This window comes from Schistocerca nitens, chromosome 2 (genome assembly GCF_023898315.1).
Source record: "Schistocerca nitens isolate TAMUIC-IGC-003100 chromosome 2, iqSchNite1.1, whole genome shotgun sequence".
NCBI classification, from domain to species: domain Eukaryota; kingdom Metazoa; phylum Arthropoda; class Insecta; order Orthoptera; family Acrididae; genus Schistocerca; species Schistocerca nitens.
Window position 1 is genome coordinate 372,437,215 of NC_064615.1, and position 20,182 is coordinate 372,457,396.

At 37.5% G+C, this 20,182-nt stretch overlaps 1 protein-coding gene across 3 annotated transcripts in view; it reads left to right on the forward strand.

Moving 5' to 3' along the window:
* Nucleotides 1-4,326: 4,326 nt before the first annotated feature.
* The window catches only part of LOC126236198 (uncharacterized), a 316,623-nt gene continuing 300,767 nt past the window's right edge, over nt 4,327-20,182 (forward strand). The window contains exons 1-2 of one of the 3 annotated variants that reach the window (XM_049945307.1): nt 4,327-4,395; nt 6,162-6,208. In XM_049945307.1, coding sequence (XP_049801264.1) covers nt 4,349-4,395; nt 6,162-6,208 — 94 coding nt within the window. In that variant the 5' untranslated portion in view covers nt 4,327-4,348. Of the gene's footprint in view, nt 4,396-5,046; nt 5,261-6,161; nt 6,209-20,182 lie in introns of those variants that run through there. The other 2 variants (XM_049945309.1, XM_049945308.1) reach the window with 2 other exon arrangements.

Genomic DNA, 20,182 nt, shown 5'->3' on the forward strand with positions numbered 1-20,182 from the left:
TCTTCTTTTGTCAGGGAACTGTGTCACACAGCTGTAGCCTTTTTTGTGAGTGAAATTCTTGTAGCAGCTAAGATGCCATCCGATCTGCATTTTCACACCTACCATTTTCCCACTGAGAGCACTTGGTTATGGTTTCTGAGTGTTTTTGGTAGGTGTTTTCCCTAGGATTTTCCTTCCATATTAAAAATCACGCATATTTCACTGTACATACTTCATTTTCTTGTGGCTAGAGGATCAGCTTTGGCAATTGACTTCAAATTTTCACTCATTTCCTCGGTTTTCTGCTACCTAAAACGAAAATATCCATATACGAGAAAACACAATATAATGTAATACGTGCATTTATAATCAAACATGGATTGTAATTTTAATCTACAGATTTACTGACAGATATATTTTTTTGAAATTTTGACGAAAACAGCTATATTCACACAAAAAGTGCTAACACCGTAACATATGTATATAAAGTACATAGACCTTTCCTTTTTTTAAAAAATAGTTAAAATCGAATGATTAGAAGCGGAGTTATAAGTGATTAAGCGAGCGATGTCTCATCATTTTCCCCATCCCCCATCCAGTCACGTGTCTGACATATCCACTACCACTTTTCTCATTCCCTACAAAATGATACCATCCACAATACTCTGCCATTAAATTGCACATGGGATAAAAAAGTGATCACTAGAAAACTGACTATTCCACTTACAAAGTATCTTCAACAATTGAGATTTTGCTTCTATGGGGATGTCATACAGTGAAAGGTTGGCGAGCATGTGCTGAAGCACCGGCTTCTGGTTTATGCCGATTAATGCCAACTTAGGACTGGAATGAAACTGTATAAGCTAGCGTGCTTCAAAGTACGTTATAGAATATTAAGTGAAATGGGAAATAAATCTCACATGCAACATATCATTTCCTCTCACTTCAGTTGACTGTCAGGGACGCCTTTAATGAGAGCCCTTTCACCTATTCTGACAAATGTGCAGAGGATATGCCAAATATGTTGCGAATTTTAAATTATAGTAGAAAGAGCTGTTGGAGAGCACTGACACAGTTTCACTTATGGATATTTAGAAGCATTTTTTAAAAAAGTGGGGTTTACAAAATATTTATCCAAACACTGAAATAACTTTGAGAATTTTTATAACAATTCCAATGATTGCAGTATCTTGTCAACGCAGTTTCAGCAAAATAAAGATGATAAAGAAACTACTTAAGATCGTGTAGCCCTTCCGCTACGGTATAGGTGAAGCTGGCTGTCAAATTCAGTATAGAATAGAATAGAATCTTTATTTGCCTTTCAGTATGTTTTCCATACAATTGGCATTATCAGCGTGTTCAATACATTTTTATTAAAAATTACAATAATTATTATTGTACATAATTGTGCCTGTGCAGGGCAAGCAGATATGCATGCTAAAGTAATATTGATAATGCAACAATTATTCATTCACAATAGTAATAATAATAATAATAATGATAATAATAAATCATAACAGTTAATTATACAATAGTATCAAGATATATTTATGGTACATCTTACGTATCCATGTAAAAAGTCTTTGTTGGTATATTACTCTCACAAACATATAGGTATAATTCATATGGCAGTTTATTGTTTCATGCAGCATATCTCTTTTGTGTCACTGTTTAGAAACTCATCAAGTGAGTAATATGGCGTACATTTGAGCCACACTTCTATTGTTTGCTTGAAGTTATTCGAGAGAAAACGACACAAACGCTAAATTTTGCTTCAATAACATACCGGTAATCAATAAATTTACTCCACCCAAAACAAGGAAATGGAAAGGAATAACATAAAAACACAAATCTAGGAAAGGAATGTTTTCTCAACTCTTGATTGTAGTACCTTTCCTATTGTTTCCAGTTAACAATTTAGCCACTAAAATAGTTTATGAGGTGCCAACAAAATCTGTCTTTCATTATATGCAATACTAAAAAGTATAGCTGCTGTTACGGGGAGCCGGAGGTGCCTATGCTGCCCATGTTAAAATCACTAAGTTTGAGGAACATTTATGAATAAACTACCAAATAGAAAAATTTGAATTTTTTTTACATATAGAGTGGTTTAGTATTGCAGTTATGACAGAGGGATTTTGGAGTATCTTTTCTAGTTTCCTTCCAATTATTTTTTTTATTAATGACCGAAATTTTTTACAAATAATTGCTTTATAATTAACCTAAAATGAAACTACTGAACATATTGCCAAATGGCTGTGTTACAATGTAAGTTTGACCACTAGGAGTGCTGTATAAAAATTTCATCTCTCTAGCTTGAGTGGATTTTGAGAAAATGTTCCTTATATTCGAAAAATTCTAATTTACAGGAAAAGGCTATCAAAGTTTCTCAATACATTCCTGCACTATAGGATGGATTATCAGGGTCTTCTTCTTCATCCTCCAAAAGCTTCCTCTTCTGTCTTCTTTTCTGGCCTGTTGTTCCATCATACTTCATATGCCTTTCTCTTCTTTCTGCTCCTCTTATCCTTTCTCTGTCAATATTTCTTAGTGCTCGTACAGTGTTCACCCCAGCTGTAAATCCTAATGCCTTCAGAACTTCACACTGTTCCCTTGGTTGTAGGTTGCTATTGCATCACAAATGCCAAAGTGCAGTGTTTTTATGCTTACAAACACCCTTTTAGGAATCACTTTCCAAATCAAATTGTTTACGCTCTCATTAGGATTCTGCGTCTTTCCATGTAGACATTTGTGTAACAATTCTGGCTGTGCTAAGTCATGAAAAATTGGTTTTATTGCATTTATCACAGCTGCTGGCAAACCATGTTTGTGATCATAGTCCTTTTTTGCATTATATTTGCGCCAGGAATCTTTTGGGCACAGGCTGTGTTGAGGGTATTTTTTGGAAGAGGCAGTATGAAGGAACAATGCCCACACTGCTTTTTGCATGTCACTAACATTACTAGTATTTTGCCTTACAGCATACCCATAGTATCTCTGTAGACATTCAATCATCTCATCAGTAAGCCTGCCTCTCCTTCCTATTGTCTTTCCATCACTGAGCTTACTTGAACCCAAAGTTTGTTTGAGCCTTTGAAGCCGTGCACCCATACGCTTTTGCACATGCCCAATGCATTCCAACTTTTCAACTACAAATTCATTTCCATATGGTTTCAGTTCCTCTATAGTTTTGAAACCTTTGGAGTCACCATCCCCAAGGTAGTATTTGTACCTAACGTTGTACCTGGGAACTGAATGTTCAAAAATTTGTTTCAATCCGTCCGCTTCCATTGCTCCACTTGATCCACTAAAATTTGCCTCACAGGTTCCACTGTGCTCTCCTTTGATTTTATTTTTGCACCTACAATGTTTTGATAATATTGCAACATCTATCACTTTTGCACTATCACCACAAGTAGCAGTTACAACCCCATTCAGGGATTTATGAACCCTCTTTTGCCAGGAACCATCTAATGCCACTACCAAATCCCTAGAACCATCGTTCATTTCTACAGATTCCTCCACTGCTTCCTTCATGGTTTTCAAAGCCACATCTTCAACAGAGGATCCTACCAGTTCACAGTAGTACCCAAATTTGCTTGGAGGTGATGGCAAGTTCATAATACCACAAAACAGTTTACCAGCAGCAGACCCTTTTCCAATGGATCGAAGACCATACACAAGTCGAACATTCACATCAAACACTCTAGATCGTCAATTTTCACCAAAGAGACTGGCATGTGAATTGTAGAAAGTCACTTGATACTTGCAACATGCACAGATTATCTTCATCTCACAAGCTAAACCAAAGTGCTTTGTTATCTCTAGTCCCACTCCTACACTTGAACACATTTTGCACAGAACACTTTCTTTCAGCACAGAAGATAATAATCAAATATTCAGTACTTCGTTAATATCATCACTGTCACTAACATATTCGAAATCTGTCACTTCCACCAGTCAGCTTCTTGCTAGAAGATATCACAGGGCTATGGCCGGCCATGTGTTGCTTAGCAGAAGAACGCACTGTTTCAGTAATTGTAGTATCGCAACTTGGTATTAGTGTTAATTTTCTTTTCCCTACGTTCTTCCTCTTCTTATATACACGGTTACTAAAACGTGGCATCGTAACCAGAACAACGCTTTACACAAGAAGTATAATACTACCAACAACAGGCGAAACACTGAACTAATTCGAAATGGTAAACAGCAAAGAGACGATGTTCCGCGCTCTTAGCGCTTGATTTGTCACAGAAAACAATGTAGCCAACCCTTGCACACTCGCTGTATGCGTAACATAAGGCGCTGTATGCGTAACAGGCCGAGAAAATCCCAAGCAGTTCGCCAGGAAGTCACGAGAGGGTGTTAGATGCATTCAGCGGCCGCTTATTTCCTCTGCAGGCGTGGGGGAAAATGGTAATAACTCCACTTCTAGGGCGAGTAGAACAATAATTTAAAGTTTACATTAAAGAGGAATGTTCCAATTAATTTTCGGTAACAAAAAAAAAATCGTAATTTTTTGGATTTGACCACCTCCGGCTCCCCTTAAACAATTTATTCTGTGCAATATTTCTCATATATAGCTAATTTAAGTAATACTTTTAAATAAAGCTTGTTTCATTAGCTACTTCACAAATGACAAGATTTCCTAAATCTGTGTAAGAAAATAAAAGAAGGTAGTTCTTCCGGGGTACGAGGGGAGATGGGGCATTTTTGGAAGCTCTGCCAGGGGCTCAGAATCACCTCGGTACGGCTCTGTCCAGCAATGTCTAACGCTCGTGTCTCGATTTGAGCTTGTACCCAACAATGAAAAAGCTAGTCCGACTTACTCGTATTGTTAACAAATTTCGCCCACCGGTATTGCTATGGAAACAGACAGGCTGTCTATAAATGAGATTACTGTCGTAACACTCATGCATCTCATTCGAGAATTATGCTCAAGTGTGTGGTACCCATACCAAACAGAACTCACAGGGGATACTGGATATATACAAAATAGGTTAGTACGCATGATCACAGGTTTGATAGGTTGACGTGAGAGCTTCACGAAAATAATGAAAAACGTGAAGTGACACACGCTTGAGAAGAGGTGTCAAGTATCCTGTGAAGCATGTATGTATGGTTTCTGTTGGGACCGCATAGACGGAATAAGACTAATTTCGCCGCATGCATAGGCATTTACCCAGCCATTCTTCCCTCTACGCTGGAAGAAACCATGGCATATGGTACAATGGGAAGAACAGTCCGCTATGCACTTCTAAACGACTTACAAAGTACGAATGTAGGTGTCTAAACAGATCTCATGTGTTAGTTATCTTAGTCGATAATTTTTGACCTTTTCTGTTCGCCATCTGGAGTTTCACTTTTATTTTAATTAGGTGTTGCATGCGGAATCCTAAAGGCCGTTCGTTCTTTCCCATTTACGATCAGTGCGAAAGCAAGCAAGCCCTATGTTTTTTTTTATAACTTTTCTTAATTACGGCACGTTTAACCACAAGTTAGTTTTTGGAGGTTCGTGATGGATTAGTTCTGCATCATCAAAAAAATTCTTTTGTTAGCAAGGTGTTTTCTCATAAGTCTGTCGTGGAAACAGAATTCTCAGTAGCATATACTTTTACTCTTAGTCAATTCCTGTTTTGATTTTTGGATACAGTTGAAAATCATTACCAGTATATGACTGGCAAAAGGCTGCTGATGGTGGCATAAAATTCCTGATAACCAGGCAGTGTACCAATTCCCAGGAATATAGCTGAAGTTTCTTTTGATGATGTTGTCATTTGTGAGATGGAGATGTTAAGCTTGGTGGTCCCTTGTTGCTAGACACGAGTATTTGGCTGTGTCTTAACTAAAGATTTCATCTTCGTACATTTCTTCCATTTGTCATTAACATACACACATTCCACATATTTCATTTACCTACTTGAAACAGTTGCACAGAGGGCATGCAAACTTTTAAGTGAAAAGGTCTTCAAAGTATCCTAAAAAAGAAAACACTCACCAATAAAGTTGCAATTAAAACAAATTCCAGCTTCTCCTCCCATATGACAAATAATTTGTACCAGTAATGTACAATGTTTAAATACTTTTAATTATCCAGTAAGTTACACATTTAGCTGTATAATTTGTAAGTATTTCTGTTTTACTAATGGTTCCCTTATAAACAAAAAAAAAATATTTTTCAGGTTGGAAACAGAAGCTGTATTTTACATAAATGGAGTGAGACATGCCGGTGAGTTTACATTACAAGATAAGTGAAGCACAGTGTAATAGCTATAAATTTAAAGTGTATTGGGTACACAAACCCTTGTATGAAACAAAAGTACGTCTCGTTATTTAGTGAAACTGATGGACAAAATAAGAATGACTTCTTTACTAAAAGTCTTTTCCACTGTAAATTTCTGGTTTATAAGAGAAAACATCACTTTACTTTGCAGCATGATTATCGGCAATGGGTATGGATGGACAAGAAGTATGAAAACTCAGAATAGCATCATGTACTACCAACTAATATTATCAGTGCCAGTAGTTGAATTGGATTCTTGTGAACAGCCTAACTTTGAAACAAAGTTCAAATGTTTTTTCTAGTCGCTGGTCTTACCTGTAGAATCTGCTAAAAACTTCTTTTTGTGCAAAAAGATCTTTTAATGTGGTCTTCTATTATAAACATATGTTACTGGTGATACATAACAACAACCAAGGAAAACAGGAGCAGCTTACTGAAGCTATCTTTCAAAAGTTGTCTTCGCAGTATCTCCACAGAGAGTTGTTAAGTTTATCCATTTAGTGACAAAAGATGCCAACTTAGACACCTGACTTCAAACCTGTACGCCCTCATTAATTTACAAATATCTGTTATAAGCCCTATGCTCCATCTCTTCTGAGTTTGTTTGAGTATCAAGTTATGTACTAAAAATTTATACACCTATAGACTCAGTTGCATTGGGCGATCCTCGATATTTGTGACCTGTTGTGAGAGGCTGAACTTATGACATTACTAATTTGCATGTAACAGTATAATGAGGACAATTCTCTCCAGAAGGATCATAGGTTCCATTCTGAAGGAGACGAGAGGAATTGATTGAGGAAGATTAGATGGAGATGAGAAGAGGGCCAGATATTTGCCCTTCTGGGAGGAGGGCCAGATAGTTGCCCTTCTGGCTCTTCATTCCTCTCCCACTCACATCAGTCCTTCTTTCCTCCTTGAGAAAAAACCTGTAATGCCAAAAGCTAGGAATTGTTTATTTTGATGTGTTTTTGTTGGCTCTACAGAACTTATGCCTCCTGCAGGTAGGCTCTGGCCATGCCAGATGTCTATTTGTGATTTTAACTTACTCCACTTAAATTCAGGTAATTTCAGTGTTGGCTTCTTGACCTCATTTGTTAGCAAGGCTTTCTACAAGTGTGATAACTACAAATTAAGACTTTTCAGCCTAGGAAAAGTTCCTTTTTTTCTATACTTGTTTGCTCACTTGGCTTATTTATTTGGGAGAACATACAGTGTAGTACCACCAGAGATCCTTCTCTCACTGGGTGTAACACTGTGTTGAGAATTACTGTAAGTTAGTGGTATAATATCAAGCAATGTTTGATTTATCCAGATACTTACAATCATCTGTTGTTGTTGTTGTGGTCTTCAGTCCAGAGACTGGTTTGATGCAGCTCTCCATGCTACTCTATCCTGTGCAAGCTTCTTCATCTCCCAGTACCTACTGAAACCTACATCCTTCTGAATCTGTTTAGTGTATTCATCTCTTGGTCTCCCTCTATGATTTTTACCCTCCGCACTGCGCTCCAATACTAAATTGGTGATTCCTTGATGCCTCAGAATATGTCCTGCCTACCAACCAATCCCTTCTTCTAGTCAAGTTGTGCCACAAATTTCTCTTCTCCCCAATTCTATTCAATACCCCTTCATTAGTTAAGTGATCTACCCATCTAATCTTCAGCATCCTTCTGTAGCAACACTTTTCGAAAATTTCTATTCTCTTTTTGTCTAAACTGTTTATCATCCACGTTTCACTTCCATACATGGCTACACTCCATACAAATACATTCAGAAAAGACTTCCTGACACTTAAATCTATACTCGATGTCAACAAATTTTTCTTCTTCAGAAACGCTTTTCCTGCCATTGCCAGTCTACATTTTATGTCCTCTGTACTTCAACGATCATTAGTTATTTTGCTCCCCAAATAGCAAAATCCTTTACTACTTTAAGCGTCTCATTTCCTAATCCAATACCCTAAGCATCACCCGATTTAATTCGACTACATTCCATTACCCTTGTTTTGCTTTTGTTGATGTTTATCTTATATCCTCCTTTCAAGACACTGTCCATTCCTTTCAGCTGCTCTTCCAGGTCATTTGCTGTCTTTGACAGAATTACAATGTCATCGGCAAACTTCAAAGTTTTAATTTCTTCTCCATGGATTTTAATTCCTACTCTGAATTTTTAATTTGTTTCCTTTACTGCTTGCTCAATATGCAGATTGAATAACATTGGGGATAGGCTACAACCCTCTCTTACTCTCTTCCCAACCACTGCTTCCCTTTCATGCCGCTCGATTCTTATAACTGCCATCTGCTTTCTGTACAAATTGTAAATAGGCTTTTGCTCCCTGTATTTTACCCCTGCCACCTTCAGAATTTGAAAGAGAGTATTACAGCCAACATTGTCAAAAGCTTTCTCTAAGTCTACAAGTGCTAGAAACATAAGTTGCCTTTCCTTAATCTATTTTGTAAGATAAGTTGCAGCATCAGTATTGCCTCACGTGTTCCAGGTAGGCTTCTACCAGTGTTTGCATTTGTCTGTAAAGAATGCGTGTTAGTATTTTGCAGCCGTGGCTTATTAAACTGATAGTTCTGTAATTTTCAAAGTTGTCAGCCCCTGCTTTCTTTGGGATTGCAAGTATTATATTCTTCTTGAAGTCTGAGGGTATTTCTCCTGTCTCATACATCTTGCTCACCAGATGGTAGAGTTTTGTCAGGGCTGGCTCTCCCAAGGTTGTCAGTAGTTCTAATGGAATGTTGTCTACTCCTGGGGCCTTGTTTTGACTTAGGTCTTTCGGTGCTCTGTCCAACTCTTCACGCAGTATCATATCTCCCATTTCATCTTCATCTACAACCTCTTCCATTTCCAATATTGTGCTCAAGAACATTGCCCTTGTATGGACCTTCCATATACTCCTTCCACCTTTCTGCTTTCCCTTCTTTGCTTAGAACTGGGTTTCCATCTGAGCTCTTCATATTCATGCAAGTGGTTCTCTTTTCTCCAAAGGTTTCTTTAATTTTCCGGTGTCGGGAGTATCTATCTTACCCCTAGTGATATACGCCTCTACATCCTTACATTTTTCCTCTAGACATCCCTGCTAGCCATTTTGCACTTTCTGTCGATCTCATTTTTGAGACGTTTGTATTCAATTTTGCCTGCTTCATTTAGTGCATTTTTGTATTTTCTCCTTTCATCAATTAAATTAAGTATCTCTTCTGTTAGCCAAGGATTTCTATTAGCGCTCATCTTTTTACCTACTTGATCCTCTGCTGCAATCGTCTAGCCACATAGAACTCTATGTTACTTGAATTGTCAACAAGTTACTGTGTCCTCTTAAGTACTATTACAGTTCATTTGATTATCAAAGAGAAATCACTCCTGGTACCTATGGAAACGGAATAGTTTGGCATATCACGTGACTTGAATGTTGTAAGAACTATAATTGTTTGTCTGCATGACAGTCAAGTGCAGGATGAGCAAGACACATACTAAGAAAACCATTGATTGTTGCCATGTAATGGATCGTTAGTACATAGAACACTCCATATCTGACATTTTGTAAGCCTTGAGGATTTCATGTGCCACTTTGTCAAGAATGAACTGTGGGTACCTTGATTTGTGGCGATAACCTTTACCATCAGAGGCAGCTGTCATGAGTAAAAATACATTGGCGATTGATTGCTGTTGATCATTGCCGATTCCAACAAAAGATAGGTAAGCCTCAGTGCAGCAAATGACTCACCATTTCAATTCTGTGCGATATAAACTACCAAGCAGACTCCAGTTCCCGTTTGATATACAAGTGCAGAGAGACAAGTTAAGTGTTTATCTTTTTGTATGTGTTTTTTTCCCTAGTATATTTATTAAATTTTGTGCATGTTTTCTTTGGTGCGTAAGAGATTTAATCTCATGTTTTTGTAGGTGTAAATTCACTCAGTCTGTAGCACAGTAGTTGTTCGTTTGTTTTGTTCTGAAAGTAACCGTCCATCGTTTAGTAAGCCAGTCAGTCAACTCTTGGTTGATATTCGAGTCCAACTGCAGAGTAGCAAGTTAAGTGTTTATCTTTTTTCACAGTATATTTGTTAAATTTTGTGCATGTTTTTTTTTTTTTTTGTTTAAGAGGTTTCATCTCGTGATTTTGTAAGTGTAAATTCATTCAGTCCTTTGTGCAGAAGTTCTGAACAGCCAGCATGTTTTTTTTCTGTTTAAGAGGTTTCATCTCGTGATTTTGTAAGTGTAAATTCATTCAGTCTTTTGTGCAGAAGTTCTGAACAGCCAGCTACATAGCTCATTAACACATCAGCATCCATTGGTGACAAATCAGGAGGTAGCAAGCTGCATATCTAGAATTCTGTCTGCTTTTACAGCTTACTTCTTCAGTTAAACTTGCTAGGATGGCTAGGATGTGTGCATGCTGTGTACAGAGGCAGGAGCAGCTGGCCACTGTCCACCAACAGGGCTATGGTTAGTCACCTTCAAGCTGATTTCTCAGGTTGTAGCGGTGGCAGAGAATCTGGCATGTCACATGGGACACCTCAGGTGTCACTTGTTTTGCCTACAGGCTCTGCTTCTAAGGCACCACCTAGTGCGCCCAAAGCAGCGGATCTGCCCACACAGCAGGGTGATTGGCGAGTGGTACCGCATTCGCGTTGCTCGAGGCGGAGGGTTGATGTGGAGACTGGCCACCTGGCCTCACTCATTCACCCTGTGAGTGAACAGGTGGCTGCTCCTTCAGCTGGGTCGGAGCAGGCACATGGGGGGAGGGGTCTACTAGTTGTCAGGAGCTCCAATGTTAGGCGCATTATGGAGCCCATTAGGCAGATAGTGTTCAGGGCTGGAAAGAAAGCCAATGTGCTCTCGGTATGTCTGCTGGGGGTCTCATCCGAGATGTGGAGTCAGCCTTACTGCAGCTATTGAGCTTGCAAGGTACAGTCGCCTGCAAGATGTGGCTTACGTCGGCACCAGCGACACCTGTCGCATGGGTTCTGAGCTGATTCTCAGTTTGTACACGTGGCTGGCAGAGGTGGTGAAGACTGCTAGCCTCCTATGCAGGATCCAAGCAAAGCTCGCAATTTGCAGCATTGTTCCCAGAGTTGATTGGGGTCCTTTGTTTTGGAGCTGAGTGAAGGGTCTCAACCAAAGGCTTCATTGGCTATGTGTCGATCTTAGCTGCAGATTCCTAGACTTGCTTTATTGTGTCGGGATTTCTAAGATTCGCCTTGATAGGTCAGGGGTGCACTACACAAAGGAAGCAGCTACTCGGGTAGCAGAGTAATTGTGGAGTGCACGTGAGGGTTTTTTATGCTAGGCAGTAGTTGAGGTGCTCCAATGAACACTCGCCAGATGATATGCAGCAAAGGAAGTCAAACGGCATTCAGAATAAAGACAGTGTGACTGTCATAAGTTTATCAGTAAACTGCCAAAGTATTTGTAATGAAGTTCCCAAATTTACTGCTCCAGGAAGTTCTGTCGCTCAGATTATTCTTGGGACTGAGAGCTAGCTGAAACCCAAGTGGAACGTTCTGAGACAGTTTGCAAGTCATGATATGTATATCAGAAAGACAAATTAGAGACCACAGGAGGCAGAGTGTTCACTGCAATTTACAAAAATATTATTTGAATGCACAGTGTCTGTTCCTTCGAAAGAACAGACATCACACAGATCCAGCAACTGTGAAACACCATATGTTAGTTGAAGGGAGATCACTGCTATCAGCTGCAGCAGGACAGTTTTTGCAGAATCAGCCATGATGAGTGAAAATGTGTACCGGACCAGGATTCAAACCTGGGATCTCCCACTTACTAGGCAGATGTGGTAACCACTGTGTCATCCAGGAGACAGCATTGTCGCAACTGCACAGACTATCTCCGTACACCTCACAGCTGATCCACACTCCTATCTAGAAGTAAGCCTAGTAAGCAGGAGATCCCTGGTTCAAACCCCGGTCTGGTACACATTTTCACTCATTGCTGCTGATTCTGTAAAACATGTCCTGCTGCAGCTGATAGCTGTGATCCTCCTTCAGTTTACATATAAACAAAAATATTGTCTCTAGTGAGGTTGAAGTTGAGTGTGACAGTGAAGTTATCTGGTCATGAATAACAGGTACAGGTGAAACCGAGTTAATTTTTAGATGTTTTTACTGGCCACCTGATTCTGCTGTGACAGTTTTACAGTCATTCAAAGAAAGTCTATAGTCAATAGCGTGTAAGTACCTAGATCGTGCAGTACTGGTTGTAGGCGAATTTAACCTAATGAGTATAGACTGGCATCTCTATGGATTCATTGTGGGGGATACAGACAGGCAGTCATGCTAACTACTTTTGAACACATTTCCTGAAAATTGCCTTGAGCAGCTAACTCGGTAGCTCACATGCAATTGAAATATCTTAGACCTTGTAGCTACAAATAGGCCAGACTTTATCGACAATGTCATTATAGAAATGGGGACTCATGATCATGATGTCGTTATAGCAACTATGAGTACAAAGGTTAAGAACTCAGTCAGAAGGCTAGGAGAGTATTTCTACTAGATAGAGCAGATAAGCAGTTATTAACATCTCACTTAGACAGTGGATTGGCACCACTTAGTTCCAGTAAGATGGATGTAAAGGAATTATGGGCAAAGTTTAAGCAGATTGTAAATCAAGCTCTGGAGAATTATGTGCCTAGTAAGTGGATAAAGAATGGAAAAGACCCACCATAGTCAAATAACAAAATTCGGAGGGAAGTAGAGGTGTTGCACTCTCGGTTCAAAAGGGAATGCACAAATGATGACAAGCGAAGGTTATTAGAGATTCATGCACCCGTGCAAAGATCTATGTGCAAAGCATACAACTACTACCATCTTAGCAAAAGATCTGGCAGATAAAGTCAGGAAATTCTGGTCTTGTGTCAAATCATTAAGTGGGTCTGTGGCTTCCGTTCAGTCCCTTGTTGACCAGTCTGGTGTGGCAGTTGAAGATAGCAGAATGAAAGCCAAAGCTTTGAATTTCACGTTCAAGAAACCACTCAAACATAAGAATCATACAAACATACTGTCATTTGACCATTGGACAGGCTCGCGTATGGACGACATAGTAATAAACATACTTCGTCTGGAGAAGCAACTGAAAGATTTGTAAGCAAATAAATGACCAGGTTCAGATGGAATCCCAGTTCAGTTTGACAAAGAGTACTCTACAGCATCTGACCCTTACCTTGCATTTATCATGAACCCCTTGTCCAGCACAAAGTCCCAAGTGACTGGAAAAAGTGCAGGTGACTCCAGTATATAAGAAGGGTAAAAGAACAGGCCTGCAAAATTAAAGACCAATATCCCTAACTTCTGTTTGCTGCAGAATCATTGGACATATTCTCAGTTTGAGTGTAATAAACTTTCTTGAGACTGAGAAGCTTATGTCTATAAATGAGTATGGTTTTAGAAGGCATTGGTCTTGTGGAACTCAGCTTGCCCTTTTCTCACATGATATACTGTGAACTATGGATGAAGGGCAACAGGCGGAATCCATGTTTCTAGATTTACGGAAAGCAGGCTGTTAACAAAGGTACAAGCATATGGAATAAGTTCACAGATATGTGAGTGGCTTGAAGACTTCTTAAGTAATAGAACCCAGTATAATGTCCTTGACAGTGCGTGTTCACCTGAGACAAGGGTATCATCAGGAGTGCCCCAGGGAAGTGATAAAACTGCTGTTGTTCGTTATATATATAAATGATTTGGTGGACAGGATGGGCAGCAATTAGCAGTTGTTTGCTGATGTACAGTAAGGGTCAAAATATAGTGGCTGTAGGAAGATACAAGACAATTTAGACAAAATTTCCCTTTGGTGTAATGAATGGCAGCTAGCTCTAAATGTGGAAAAATGTAAGTTAATGTGGATGAGTAGGGAACACAAACCTGCAATGTTTGAATACAGTATTATTAGTGTCCTGCTTGACAAAGTCAAGTCATTTAAATATTGGGCATAATGTTGAAGTGATATGAGATGGAATGAGCATGTGAGAACTGTGGTGGGGAAGGTGACTGGTCGACTTTGGTTTATCAGGAGAATTTAAGGAAAGGCCGAACCCATCTGTAAAGGTGATCACATGTAGGACACTGATGTGGCCTATTCTAGAGTACTGCTTAAGTGTTTGGGATCCGTACCAGGTCAGATTGTAGGAAAACATGGAAGAAATTCAGAGGCAAGCTGCTAGATTTGTTATCAGTAGGTTTTAACAACACTTAAGTGTTGCAGTGATGCTTTGGGAACTCAAATGGGAATCTCTGGAGGGAAGACAATGTTCTTTTTGAGAAACACTGTTGAGAATATTTAGAGAACTGGCATTTGAAGCTGATTTTCAGACGATTATACTGCTGCCAACATATATTGTGTGTAAGCATAAAGTATGAGAAATTAGGGCTCATATGGAGGCATATAAACAATAGAATAGAATATTTTTATTAGCCTTTCAGTATTTTTCATACAATTGGCTTCGTCAAAGTTTACAGAGGGTTTTAGTTTCAGTACGATATTCAAATAGTTACAGAAAGGGGAGAAAAGGATCTAAAGACCTTTTCTTCAGCATTATGTAAAAGAATGTTTTATACAGTAATTAAATACACCCATAAGAAAAGAATCACAGTAAATAACTAGCTTATATAATATCAAAACATTTTCTTCATAACTTAGGTAAAACATATATTTTGATGATTAATTTCTAAGAATTATCAAAATATATGTTTTACCTAAGTTTTTTCCCTTGCTCTATTTGTGAGTGGGACAGAAGAGGAAATGACTAGTAATGGTACACAGAATCCTTCACCATGCACTGTAAAGTGGCTTGCAGAGTATCTGTGTAATGATATTGTGAAAAGGAACGTTGCTACTCACCATGTAGCAGAGATGCTACACAATGAAAAGGCTGTCACAAATAATAGCTTTTGGCCAGTAAGGCCATCTATGTAAATGTAGAAACTCTCTGCTTGGAATGGGCTTCAGAAGTCACCAACCAACACTTGTACTTTTACTCAGTGTGCATCCAAGAGGCCAGAAATTCGCTTGTGGGTCAATCCATACCAAGTGGTCCAAGAATAAAATAATTGGTTGCTTGACCATCTCAGAAAAATTTTATATTTGCCGGGTGGATTCCCCAATGTTTATTAGTCACAAAAATATTTTTTTAAAAAAAAATTTGTGTTTATTATTTTGAAATGGCGGCCATATTTGTTCCAGGCCGCATGCGTTTTTTCGTATTTGCTAGCATCTACATTTTTTACAGTTATTCAGTTGTGGATTGCCCTAAGCCTATCAGATAAAATTCATTTAGTTCAACACACTCTGGGCTACAAATTAACATCATTATCACTTAGCTGAATGTATTCTTTAATATATTTTTAATAGTTCAAAGTTATCAGTCACAAATTAAAAAAACTCAATTTTTGAACAGTAGTTTTCCAAAGAAAGATTAATTTCTTAATTTTAATATTTTTTCTGCTATTACACTGTATAGTATAGTTATTTTGTGTAGAGTATCAATGGTGAGCAGCTTACACTAAAAAAAATAAACTATTTAAAAAAATGGATTTTTTTTCATTTCTTTGTTGGGGGGCCAGATAAAAATCTGAAAATTTCACAGTTAATAGACCTTCAGTATAAATTTCAACTTTGAGATTCAATTGAAAGTTATGGAAAAAAAATTGCAAACACGAGTCAAAAATACATTTTTTAACATCTGCGATATCTAGGCTTATGGAATAAAATATATCAGTTACAGTATATAATTTAATCATATCTATGACTACTCATTTTTTTATTGAAAATGAGCCTACTAATTACATTATATTGTTCTCTTGCTATTTGTTTTTAGTACATCACTCATTGAACATTTGAGAAATTTGTTCACTTAGTTTGGGTTTTAGATTATAAGTTTGCCCAGTCACAGTTGTAAATTCCATGGGAGACAGCTTCCTTAGTGCATGTTTAAATGGCATCCAAACTTGATCCTTCTGAATTTTTTAAAAGATGTCCTTGGTCCTGGAGGGTGATAAAATACAACATTTACATCTTGTTTTTGACAGTCAATATTATCAACTTCGCCAGTCCACCACTGTTCATCGCAAACACAAGCCACTATGTCTTTATTTTGAAGAACCAATTGTACAAGTTTTACACACTGATGAAGTTCACTATCAGGCGAAGTTGATGTGATCTTACACTTCAGTAAGTTGTGTGAATGGGGTACAAAACAATGAAAAGATCGAGAGCCCTTAATCTTCTGACAAGTGTTGTACCTTTCCTTCAAGACACTGTCACAGACTTCTTGTATTTCCTCACGTTGTACAAAAACTTAGGTAATTCCTTTGATATGTTTTTTAACGAATTCAAACATTTCTTGAGGTGTTATGATATGATTGTCATCGGTCCGCTGCAGACTTGCTTTTGTGACAGCTCACTTTGTTTTACCCCCGACACCATCACAAGCATTCTTCCCATGGCATGAAGCGAAAAAGTGCCATTCTACATCAAACCCAAAATCTTCTTTATGAAAGGATATGTTAATAATTTTTTTTTTGTTTTTATATTGACTTGCCGCCGCATCCTAAAAGTAAATCAGTTTTTTTATGGAAGGGTAGTGCTGTTTAATGTAGCTTGTTAATTTTAGTTGGAAAAATGTGTGCTGCTGTTGTGTTGTGTTCAAGGTAGCCACTTATGACACAAAAGCTGTGGCTCATTAGTTTAGCTTCATCTTTATAATAGAATACAAACGGGTGAACTGTGGTCTGTTTGTTTACCCAGTGGTGCCCTTTACTTAATCTTGTACAACAAAGGAATAATTTTCCGAAAAGTCAGCAAGAACTAAGCATTCATCAGCTGTCAAGGTTTGCTTTTTGTGTTTCAAAAATTTACTTTGATCATTTGCAATAAAACGATGCATTTTCAGATTTTCAAGGTTAACCACCAACACTTCAAAAAACTCTTCTTGTGATTTTACAACTGTCCCCATTTCAGTTCTGTCTTGTGTCACCCATTGTTTGTATTTTATATTGTCAGGCATCAAATCGTCTTCTTCGGATTCCTCAAACAGGTCAGGTAAGGCTCGTTTGCCTGGACAATCTTCACATTTTCCCTTGATCAAACAATTGTAACTGTCAATATTGCATACCATAACTTCCAAAAGGTCTTTGTGGTAAACTCTGAGATTGGCGCCATCTATCACCAACTTTACGTTCTGATGATACAAACAAACACAAACATTATGGGTGCGAGATGCCCGTGCAACAATACACTATCTTGGTCTCAACTCGCAAAACTTTAATCTTCCAATTTTAATGTCAGGATTTTCTTTTTTAAATTCAGTGAATAGTTCATGTAAATTACACAGTATTAACCTTTTTTGTCTTTGAATCTTAGAACCATTTTCTTTCACAGAAAAACAGTCTTTTTTGCCAGACATCAAATAGCTGTTATTGTCATCATCGTAATACTGAATAACTTTATTGATTGTGTTTTCATCTACCAAATTAGATGCACTTTTCTTCTGTAATGCTGGTAAAATTCCCTGTTCCTTTACTAATTGCCTTGTTAACTTAACAAGATGTTCTGACACATTGAATTCATCACTAACTTTTGCTCGACTCCAAGAATTCGGCAGTAAACTGATAATCTTAATTTATTCTCTTTGTTTGAAGTACTGCATTTAGTTTTTAGTTTTCCTATCAAATCATCATATTCGGTTGGTAAAGTTTTAGAACTTCCATCTGTTTTAGTACAAATTGTATTCTGAAATGAAACTTCCAAATTCTTTTTGACTGTAGCTGCCACTTTCTCAATTTTTGTATTAAAGGCACTTGGTGTTTTATCTTGACTTAGTTTTCAAATTTTACTAGCAGAAGATATACCCAGGATTTCACAAGCTGTATCTACTTTTTTAATGGTTGCTGATACATCACAAAATTCTGTATCTGAGGTTTCGCTACCCTTTCTCTTGTGAATTACAAATATCTTAGAATAACATGTCAGACACAATGATTTTCTGGTATGAGATTGACAAAAGGGCTTTTATTTTTAGAATAATGATCAAATGTTATTTCTCACAGACCATTTGTTATAGGTTTCTTATGGTTCTCAAAAGGGTCCATCCAAGACTGACCAAAAAGGTGATGAAATTTTTTGAAGTATTTCATTTCATTGTACTTGCATGTTGATTTGACCTCTGGGCTGACTCATAAGTAAAACAACAATTTTTCTTCTTACTGTAATCTTTGATTAAAGTAATGTCTTTAGGATACACCCCATACACACTTTTATGACGTGCTTCATTAATAATAACATCAACAGAACACTGAGAGACCATTTTTCAACTGCACACTTCAAGAACTTCTAGCCAAATAAGTGTGAGTAGACAATTGTTGGTATAAGGTGCAAGGCAACTATCAGACTTGTATAGGCTTGCAGATGCAGTTGTTAGCCTGCAGTAATTACCACAGCATTGTTTCAACAAATAATCATTAGCTAGTGTAATGTGGTATGTTACATTATGCAATTGGGGTACTTTATTTGATTAGCCTACCAGACGTCGCAGATGCCAAAAAATGTATTTTTGACTTGTGTTTGTAATTTTTTTTCCATAACTTCCAATTGAATCTCAAAGTTGAAATATTCTGAAGTTTGATATCATAAAGGTCTATTAACTGTGAAATTTTCAGATTTATATCTGGTCCCCTAACAAAGATATTGCGGGCCACAAAATGGAAAAATTAAAAAAAAAAAAAATATCCATTTTTTATAATAGTGTATTTTTTTAAGTGTAAGCTGCTCACAATCAATACTCTATAAAAAGTAACTATACTTTACAGTGTAATAGCAGAAAAAATATTAAAGCTGAGAAATTAATCTTTCTTTGGAAAACTACTATTCAAAAATTGAGTTTTTTTAATTAGTGGGTGGTAACATTGAACTATCAAAAATTTATTAAAGAATACATTCAGTTAAGTGATAATGATGTTAATTTGTAGCCCAGAGTGTGTTGAACTAAATGCATTTGATCTGAAAGGCTTAGGACAATCCACTACTGAATAATTGTAAAAAATGTAGATGCTTGCAAATACGAAAAAAATGCATGCGGCCTTGAAAAAATATGGCCGCCATTTCAAGAAAATAAACAATAATTTTTTAAAAAAAAATATTTTTGTGACTAATAAACATTGGGTAATTCACCCAGCAAATATAAAATTTTTCTGAGATGGTCAAGCAACCAGTGTTGGATCACTTGGTATAGATTGACCCTTGCATATGAGTGAAGGAACGTCACTATGCCACAATGCATTTCCCTTGTTATAAGGGCAAACATAGTCATACATGTTACTAGAAAACTGGCTCTAAGCAATCAAAGTAGCAGGTGTTCACATATTGTGTGTGCTTTGTGCGTCTGTCATGGTAATAAGGGGCCCTTACATTCTTTGGAAATTGGAAATGGATGTAGATTCTGATTGATCATTTTGCAAATCACTCAGTTTCAAAACTCCTATTTATTAACAAAATGTGTAGTTGTGACTGAGGCCAAAGGGCGTCAGTAGCCACACACAGAAATAAAATAAATTATCATTCTTTATTATTCTGTCAGTTCACCATCAACCAGTTTATAATTACTTCTTCATGAAGTCTCAAAGCTTTCATCAATTTTAAAAGGAAGCTTTTACGTAAGAGTATTGACACTTTAGCCTCTGGCAGATTCCATACCATATCATTCACAGTTATGCTATAAACTCACAGTCACTAAGGTGACTGCATGTGGACTGTCTCCCCAACGAGCATCTTACAGACAATTAACCCACAGCTGTACCAATGAGTGCAACGAAAATTATAGTTAAAATGTGAGTGTAGCATTGTACCCAATGTTGCCAAGAGCATGCAAACAGTAGCAGGAGATGCATATATAACAAATAT